Source organism: Equus przewalskii, chromosome 19, assembly GCF_037783145.1.
Source record: "Equus przewalskii isolate Varuska chromosome 19, EquPr2, whole genome shotgun sequence".
Taxonomy (NCBI): Eukaryota; Metazoa; Chordata; class Mammalia; order Perissodactyla; family Equidae; genus Equus; species Equus przewalskii.
The window spans coordinates 24088526-24098400 of NC_091849.1; the positions used below are offsets into that span (position 1 = coordinate 24088526).

General features: G+C 37.2%; 1 protein-coding gene across 2 annotated transcripts in view; it reads right to left on the minus strand.

The window, feature by feature from the left end:
• Positions 1-9514, minus strand: part of SLC17A3 (solute carrier family 17 member 3) — a 34670-nt gene extending 25156 nt beyond the window's left edge. Inside the window, exons 1-2 of one of the 2 annotated variants that reach the window (XM_008528126.2) lie at positions 9308-9514; positions 2039-2158 (exon numbers count right to left, since the gene is read on the minus strand). In XM_008528126.2, the coding sequence (XP_008526348.1) occupies positions 2039-2129 (91 nt within the window). In that variant the 5' untranslated portion in view covers positions 2130-2158; positions 9308-9514. The remainder of the gene's footprint in view (positions 1-2038; positions 2159-9307) is intronic. The other variant, XM_008528128.2, reaches the window with a different exon arrangement.
• Between the last annotated feature and the right edge of the window lie 361 nt (positions 9515-9875).

Consider the following 9875-nt stretch of genomic DNA (forward strand, 5'->3'; position numbering starts at 1 on the left):
TGGAGGCGAGGGCAAGCATTGAAAGATCTTTGCATTATAAAGCATTGAAATTTGTCATGAGGGTAAAATGGTAATACATCATTATATGGAAAAAAGAATAAGCAAAAAAATCCAAGGAACAATAGAAAAACATCCAAAAGAACGATATAGTGAGTAAAGAATGTTATGGCAATTAATAGAGGAAAGCTAAATGATGTAATCAGTGGTGCTGAGATAACTGATTAAATATATGGAAAATTAATGTTGCAGTAATATCTCATGTTCTAAATCAAAATAAAGTCAAGATATAATAGTAATATTGCACTTTGTAAAATTGGGGCTGCCATTGATTTTAAGATGCATCATTTTTTTGTTCCACTAAAAATCAATCGATCAACTAATCAACAAATCAAACTTAGATCCAAAACTAGTTCCTGAGTTCCACTCCCAAACTTGCTCTGCCCGGATTCTTTCTCAATTCGGTTGATGGAAATTCCATCCTTCCAAACGCTATAATTATCCTTGATTTCTTTCTTTTACATCTTATGTCCAGTCTGTCTGGTACATACTGCTGTCTTTACATTCAAAATGTACGTAGAATCCAACCACTTCTCACCAGGGCCACTGCTTCTTTTGGTTTAGAGTCTCTTCCATGTGATTCTACCAACATGTCTTGACTGGATTTTTGCAATAGCCTTCAACTCGACTTCCTGCTTCCAATCTATTCTCAATACAGCAATTGGAGTAAATTGTCATGCCATAAATTAGATCACCCCCTCTTTTGCTCAGAATCGTCTCTGGGACTTCACTTTTGCTCATATTAAAAACTAAGGTTCTGGGGCCTGCCCGGTGGTGCAGCAGTTAAGTGTGCATGTTCCGCTTTGGCGGCCTGGGGTTCGCCAGTTCGTATCCCGGGCGTGGACATGGCACTGCTTGGCAAGCCAGGCTGTGGTAGGAGTCCCACATATAAAGTAGAGGAAGATGGGCACGGATGTTAGCTGAGGGCCAGACTTCCTCAGCAAAAAGAGGAGGATTAGCAGCAGATGTAAGCTCAGGGCTAATCTTCCTCAAAGAAAAACCCAAAAACACCCTAAGGTTCTATAGTGGCTAATGGAAATGAAATGTTTATAACTTTTGCTTAAAATTTTTAATTTCTTAGGAATAAACCCTGAGGAAATAAAAATTCCAACTGTAGACAAGTCTTATATTAAACGACATTCATATATATATTTTATATATATCCTAGAATATATATGTTATAATATATAATGTATATAATATATATAATATACACATATAATATATAACATATCTATAACACATAGTATATATGTTATATACATACAACATTATAAACATATAATGTTTATATAAACATATAAACATATAAACATAATAATATGTAACAACATCTATATTATAGCTAAGTAACAAACCTCCACAACTTAAATATCCAACCACAGGAGGATTTTTCAGGTAAATAATACTTTAACTATTGGATGTATTGGAATAATAATATATATCCTTTAAGAATAATGATTGTGAGTATTATAAAGTGTATGGAAAAGTAACTGTTGTCAAATTGAAAAATATACAGCATAGAACTATGTAACATATAAATATAAAAGGAAGACAATAAAAACAAATTACAGTGGTTGAATTAAGCTTATTAAAAACTTTTTTTCATTTCTTGACTTTTCAAACCTTCTGTAATTAATTTTTCTTACTTTACGTAATTAAGAAATACAATTATGTTTATAAAATTACATGCAATAACAAGCAGAATACACAATACTGCGTGTAGATATTTGGTAGCAATTATCGAGAATGTAAATATATATGGACAAAGATTAGAAGGTAATCATCAAAAATAAAAGACATTTTTAGAATAGTGGTATTTGTTTCCTTCATGTATTTGCAAAATGTGCATTAATAGTATCTGATTTTCTAAAAGAATTAAACAACTTACAAAATATAAATTCATTTCTTTGTATTATCACATTGTAGATAAAGAACCCCCCATAAAATCCTAAAACCAAGTAGCCGAGGTTGAGTTTACCTTTCCTGAGAATGAGCTTCTCATCCACCTGCGTATCTTGGGAGTACTTATTCTTTTCTTCTGTGGAACTCAACTCTGTCATGGTGGCCATTGCATTCTCTCCTGATGAATATTTCTCACCTATCAGGGTGATACGCAGTCCACAGGTGTCAATCAAGAGAAAGAGGCTCCTTTAAGACATCTAATCAGTGGGCAACAAGCAAACAAAAACGGGGCCATTCCATCTGGATGGGGTATAGGGAGGATCACTACCCCCTCTTGGCTCGATACAACAGGTGTACTGCAACTAAGGTTTGGAATTGTTTATTATTTAGGATCTAGAGTGCTCACTATGTGCCAGTTTAAGAGCTTTGGAGCTAGGTATTTCTAAATTCAAATCCAGGTTGGTAATTGATCTAATGTGCCAAGTGCCACCAGGAGCAAATTTGTGTGTTTCAGTTTCCCACCTGTTGTTAATAATAGCAATAACAACAACAGCAGCTTCATCAAGGATTGTTAGGATTCAATTGACCGAACACGCCTAGAATTCAGCAAGTGGTAACTGTATAGTTTACTGTCATTGTCGCTGGAGCTGCCACAGAGGTGGGTCACCTCAGAGCCGTGCTCCTCTGGAATCCTCTACTGCACTTGAGAACCTGGCTTCTGGTGCCCCTGATGGCTCCCATATTGCTTCCTCATTTGACCCACTGTGAGTGTTGTTGATATGTCTGTCACTAATAATTGGGGACCAAATTTGCACAATGAGATGATACAATTCTAATCTCATATTATTTTTGGCCACAAGCTGATGTGTCTACAGAGTTCTAGAAACAACTAACATGGAGATCTTCACCTTTCTGCCTATAAGAGAACTAAAACTATCTTTGCTACTTACAATATTATAATCTTTAACACCAAAGGGGATTTTTGTGTTGTGCTGTGTATACAGTTACAATATTTGTGCTATGTTACTGCTCAATTTATTAAATTTATAAATCTCTTTAAAAGTTTCAAAATATATAACTACTTATGCTGCTAATAAATCAAACTTGTTGATTTAATAAATAAAGTCCTCTTAAATATTTAAACACTAGCACTTAACTAGACCTGGTCTAATACCATTTGTGCAAACTGAGGCATACCTCTTAGCACCTATTTATAATGAAAAGTTTCATTACTCAGAGGTGTTTATCCCCAGGAGATGAGGACTTGATTCAGGGCAGTAGGCTGTCCATGAGTGTATACAGTTAGACTGTCTCCGGTGACACATGGCCAGCAGTGTTGCTTCTGCTTCTCACTGTTTCTCAGTGTGTGATTACCAGGGTTGATTGATCTTTTGTGTTCTTGATCCTATTTTTCTTCAACTATTTGCCCTACTTCCAGGACACAAATCCATCCATTCTTCATATAAACGAACTTCATATGTAGACATATATACTTTTAAAAAAAGGAGGGGAACACACTTCTGTCTATTCTTTTCTACATATTAAAATTTATTTTTAAAATATCGCTAATAATGTCATCCTTCTTTTGTGTTACAACTATTATATTAGTATTTCTTACATCAGTCTCCTTTTTAGACAGTTATTATGGAATCGTGGTTTAAAAATGATTCCATTTAAAAGTGATTACGATTTTCTTTTCATGTTAAAATTATCCTCCTTGATTGCAGGTCATGTTCAGAGTTTGGCCTTTGGATGTCTCCCCTCTATTTCTAGTCATTTTTTTCCTTAACCAGATTTATTGAGGGATAACTGACATATAGTGAACTAAGCTTACATAAAGTGTACAATTTCATAAGTTTCGAAGGATGTATACAGCCATGAGACAGTCAATGCAATCAGAATAGTGAACATATACGTTACTGCCTAAAAGTTTCCTTCCGTCCTTTTGTGATTCTTGCCTGCAGCATCTCCCAGCTCATCCCATTTGTCTTGCTCTTCCACCCTGGCAACCAATGATCTGCTTTCTGTGATACAGATTAGCTTGTGTTTTCTAGAAATTTTATAGAAATGGAATAGTGGTTTTAATTTGCATTTCTCTAATGAAATCGAGCACTTTTCATGTGCTCATCTGCTATCAATGTATCTTCTTTGAAGAAGTGTCTCTTCAAATCTTGGCAGTGGACATTCTAATTCCATAGGGTGGCCAGGCCATTTTACTTAGAGAAATTACCCTGATTCTAAGTGCAAAGACTGTTTGGGAGATATTTTACCATTTGACAAAGACATGACCACCTGCATTGTCTTGTGCCACCTAGCAATGCTGAACAGAAATATATTGTTTCCATTAACAGCTTTTCCCCATGAGTGATATTTATTCTCACTTCAATGCTCTGTTATGATGTCAGTCAATGTAATTCTCTAGCTGTGAGACTTTAACATCCCCCTACTGTGGGACTGTTTCGACTGGAACATTCTGAATGTCAGATTTCCATTCTAAGCCACTCCAAGATTAACCCCAGTTAAGAGGTAAATCTATGGGTTCTTCACAGGGCATCAGCCTCTGTATACTTATTTTTGGTTACATGATGGAAAGATTAGATTCTGGAGCCTTAATGACTGGCCAAGAAGAGGAAATGCTTAGTGAAGTGCTAATAATCACATGAATCCCATGACTGCCCCAAGTGAACAGTGTTTCTGTTGTGAATGGGATGTATTTGGTTTAACTAATAAGTAGCTGGGATTGTGATGTTGCTTTTAACTGACCCATAGTGTGAAAAAATGAAACTATATATATAATCTGGCAGGGAAAATGGAGGTAAAACTTGATGATCAAAATGTCATCCCTTAGCAGCTGGGTCTGAGTTCAGAAATAATGCCCACAGGTTTGAATACACTCCATTTTAGCATCCAAGAATGGGGGCTTGAGACTCTGAGTCCCCTGAACTATTGATATTGGAACACTCTTAGTTTTCCCTTTCTTAGACTCTGCTGAGGGCTGCGCAACAGTTGACATCTACCTCACTGAAGAAATTCAATAATTTCTTGATGGGAGGGTGGTTAGCTTTTTGTAGAAGAAGGTTAAATAGAGGCCCTAAAAAGAAAAATGAGACAACAGACAGCCTCAGGGATGTTAAGTTATATCAGAGGGCAAAATTGTATAAATAGATGAAGGCATGGAAGAACCTGAATTGAGATAGGAAAGCAAGAGAGAACCCCAACATGGTCCCCTCAGAGAGGAGAGTACAGGGTAAGGCAGTTGTGTCCCAGAGTCAGCTCACATGAGCCCCCAAAAGCAGATTGTTAAATTTTTAGGAATTTTGCAAGCTGATTGTTGAAAACAGCCACTATTAGCAATTAAATTATATAAATTTAAACAAATTATACTTTAAAAAAGTAATAAATATTTAAAGATTATCATTTCATAATATTTTACTGCATTTTACTGTCAGCTATGCTCTTGAGGTCTTTTGTGTTTCTTGCATCTCTATAGTGGGAATATTACATAAAGGCAGGCTATTGTGTATCTCTTCTTAGCTCTGAATTCAATGATGTCATGTTGTTAGCTTGAAATTGGCCGTGATCAGAGCTTGTGCACCAAAAAAATGGCAAATGCTACAAATCTGGGCTTGATTTATTGATTTCCTAAACTTTAGAAATTATCAAACAATATTATGTTAGAATTATACTCATTATTGATGATATGAGTGACTTTTTTGCTTAATTGGATATTCATCAAACATTTATTTATAGTCTGATTTTATGGTACTGTTGTTGGTGATAGAATTATAAAAACTCAGAGTGGATTTTGCAAGAAATAGAAAATCACACTGAAGTTATAGATGTAACTGGAAAACAGATTAAGTACTTTAGCTGAAGATATGTGTTATTTTAAAAATAATGTAAGTACATTAGTATCAGACAGTTTCTGTTAACCCTCAAGTGGTATTGTGAATTTTACTAACATGAAGTTAATTTGAACAATTTATGCATTTTGTAGATAGTACCATAGAATAAAACAACGCTTCAACTCTTGCAACTATACAAAAGCTGAAAAGAATAGTTAGAACTATTGTAATTCAGCTGTAATTTCAATTGAAGCTGAAAGTGATTTCAGTTTAATGAATATAATTTGTAATAGAGTGAGAAATAATTCAATAGATCATCGATGAGATTTAATGAGAATAAATATATCAGAAAGAATTGGCACACTGGGATGCAATTTCATTTGTCTAGTTGTGGTTGAATTTCAACCATAGGTTGCCTATGGTCTACTCAAGAGTTTAGCAAAATAAATGAAAGTTGTACACTTTAAATATATATACAATTCCTATTTGTTAATTATACCTCAGTAAATCTGGAAAAAAGGAAAGCATTCCATGAGAATCAATTGGCTCTATGGAATTTATAATAAACAGTATTTTATATTTTATTATTATTTGTGAATTGTGCGCTCCAGATCCTTTATATCACTAGAATTTATAACAAACCTGTATGTGTTTGTGTCTGCACTTTTCCCCTGGTAAGCCAGTTGTGGAATATTCACCAGCTGACCACCAGGGTAAGGAAACCCATTAGATAACTTCCCTTTGGGCGTCTGCACTTGATGCAATCATCCACTGATAAACTCACATTTTTCATTTTGCCACCAGCATTTAAAAAGTTTTCTAATGAGTTTTATGTCACTTGACACCCCTGTTCCAGGGATTCCAGAAAGACAGGCAATTTACAAGGAAGTAGTTTTTTTTTCCTCAGGAAGCAAAGGTCTATTTTTCCTGTTGAAAGAACAAATTGGAAATCTATCTGGTTCCTGAGTTCCATGTTCATTCCTGTTGCATGTTCTATCATGAGACACTCAGATCAAAGTCCACTGAAAAAATGAATATATTGGGAGGTTCATTAGGCCCTCCGAGTTCCCGTGGGGTGGTGATTCTCACTGAAAAGAACAATAAGGAGGGTTCCAACCTATCACAACTACTACAATTAAATTCCAAGTGTTATTCATTTCCACTGCCTGTGGCTCCTGGACCAGTTCCAGGAGACAGGGATCCTTACAGGTACCTGCAGCTTGTTGGCATCACAAACACTGATGTTGTCTGATCTGTGTAATATTCTGACCATCCTCTGGCTTATGAAGGACCATCTTGAGCCATTTTATTACTGTTGATCAGGTTGTTGACTGCCCGGACAGTGACACTCTATCCAGCCAAACTTTGCGCATGATGCCATTATTATTTGAGAGAAGAAAAAGCCTCTAGCCATTCCAGGGTGATCTAGAAACTAAGCTTATTTTATTCTCTTCTTTTATGCTTTGACTACCTAACAGCTGGCCCCTTAAGATGGAGAGCAAGATCCTGTCACCTGAGTTTGATGCTGAATTCCATTGGATGAAAACATGATGGTATGCCACATTCATGGTTTACCACAACTTGGTCCATTCTTAACTGTGTGCCTCTGACTGATCCTTGGGAACTTCCTCCCAAGGCAGGACTCAGTTCTTGAGCCCTCCAGCTCTGGGTCTATCTATCCAGGGTGTAGCCCCAGTGAAGTTCTTATATTCTATGGAGGGTATTTGTCCATTTTCAAGTTGCTTTCAAGGCTTAGAAACACGAAGTAGAATCTCAGTATTTATTAACATTGTGCTCAGAATAGCAGCTTTGATAGAAGCAGAAACTTAAATAATAACTTTTAGGTAATTTCAAGCACTTTTAGTTTTTTATTATCTCTATTCCAGACAGCCAGACATGCCTTGTCCTGGAAACCTGAGTGCCCAATCCCAACAGATGTGACCGTATACATGGACATCATTCTCCCAGGAGATTTTGTAAGCATTCTCTCACACAGCTAAACAGGTGGTTAGGCATAGACAGTGAATAGGGATTCACATAAAAGAAAATTCTGAGAGCATTTGGCTGTCAAGGGAGTATCTGAATTCCAGGGTAGCTTGGTGACCTCAAGAAGATTTTGTGGCTGGATGCCCAGACAGTGGGGTTACAATGGTTATACTTTTGTATAGCTTAGGGCTATACAAAAGAAACAACTTATAGTTTTATATATATTTATTCACACACATCTATATATATACATATATAATTAATATATATTATATGTGAATGTTCGATATGTGTTTTGTTATATATGTTTTGTATATGTATATATGTCTATGTGTGTGTATGTATGTATGTGTATATATATGTATACATGTATTTTTAACAGCTACCTTTATCTTCCACTATTGGTCCAGAAAACCACACTGGTGGCCTGGGTCAGAGACTGTTTATGGCATCCTGAAATGTTTCTGGCTTGCAGCAGTGCTCACAGGGAATCACACTGAGTATCAGCTTCCTGCAGAGACTGTTAGGTTTACAGGCCAGGGCTGTCCTACTAATAGCATCCCCCTGACACCTCTGTAAGGTCACAAGTACCATCAAAAAGTTGTAGCTTCTACATTCCTGCCTTGAGGACTCCCCCTGGTTACCTCCTTCCAGCTGCCCTCGGCCCACCATCTTCTGCTGACCTGGTGACTACTCCATCGCCTCATCTCTGTGCTTCCTCTTCCAGCCCCAGCCATCTTAGTTTGGTTAAATTTTGTACTGTCTCTTTGGTTCTTGACTCAGCATTCCTCTAGATACTGTCTTGGATCAGAGCCACCCCGAGCCCTGTCTTAGGTCAAAGCCCTGGACCCTAACTGATCTGAGTAGGAAACTAAGTCAATGAATTTCATTACAAAAAGGCTAGCGTCCTTCAGGACACTGGGAATAGCCCCAGTGCTGCAGTAAATCTGTCCAGGAGAAAAGCCCAGAACAACCTTCTTTGGGGCAGTGAATCTTCATGTAAGAGATGGAGATGTGTTTGTCGATTCTTTCTTATTTGGAGTGTTTCGTCACAGTTACCCTACAGCTCTTCCTGTGTGTCCCACAAGCTGTTGGTATAACACAAATTATTATAGCCACTGTTATTAACTACTGCACCAGACAGTTTTTATCAACCCCAGATGGAGATATTACTGACCCTCTTGGTCCAGGTCGCCCAGTTGGTAAATGAAAGAGCTGATATTTGTTCACAAGCCCCCGGATTTAACCCCCCAAATTCAGCTTTCACTAGAGTGCCTGTTTCTTGGAAATGTCTTCCACAGCTGGTATTGTTCAAAGTTTGGGGAGGATCAGGCACAAAACTTCAGCTTTCTGCTTCTACCTCCCTTCTCTCCACCTCGTTACATTTTTCACTCACATTTTTTTTCTATCAATATGAGAAAACCTGAGACTTGGGGGTATATAAAAATTGTCAGCTGTTACACAGAAAGGACCATTAGAGATCTTTGGCTTCAACACCAAGATAAGTGACTTACCGACTCAGTGTCTGAAGGAGGACTTCAATTTAGAAGCTGTCCTTCCTCACGCCCTCTCTCTTCTCTCTTTACTGCCTTGTCAGAAGATTGCTGAGGATTCTTTGCCACCTGGGACTTGAGCTGCCAATCATTAATGAGATTCCTCAAACTAGAAGTGGAATGAGAAGTGCTTCCTGCCAAGTGGACTTTGGGGAAGTTTTCAGAAATGTGAGGTACGCAACTTGGAATCTGAACCCCCTCCGCAGCTCCGCCTCCTCCTCCGCTGACGTGATCCCCTCCACCTTTCTCCTCAGGTGTCTCCCAAAAACCTCAGAAGCGTTCTCAAGATCAGAAATCTGCGTGTGGTTTTTGCTTTGCTCTGTGGTATCTTTAATGGCTTTAGTTCTGTTCTGAAAAGCTTAAAAATAGAGAGACTATTATAATTAAATACAGAAGTTTAGGACTTTTTTTGTTTTTTTCTTGTGATTTTTGTGTTTTCTCCCTTTGAAATTTTGTTAATTTTTTCTTCTTTGAAATACATGAACTATAAAATTACAGATAAACTTGAACTTCACTCTGTTGCTTTCCC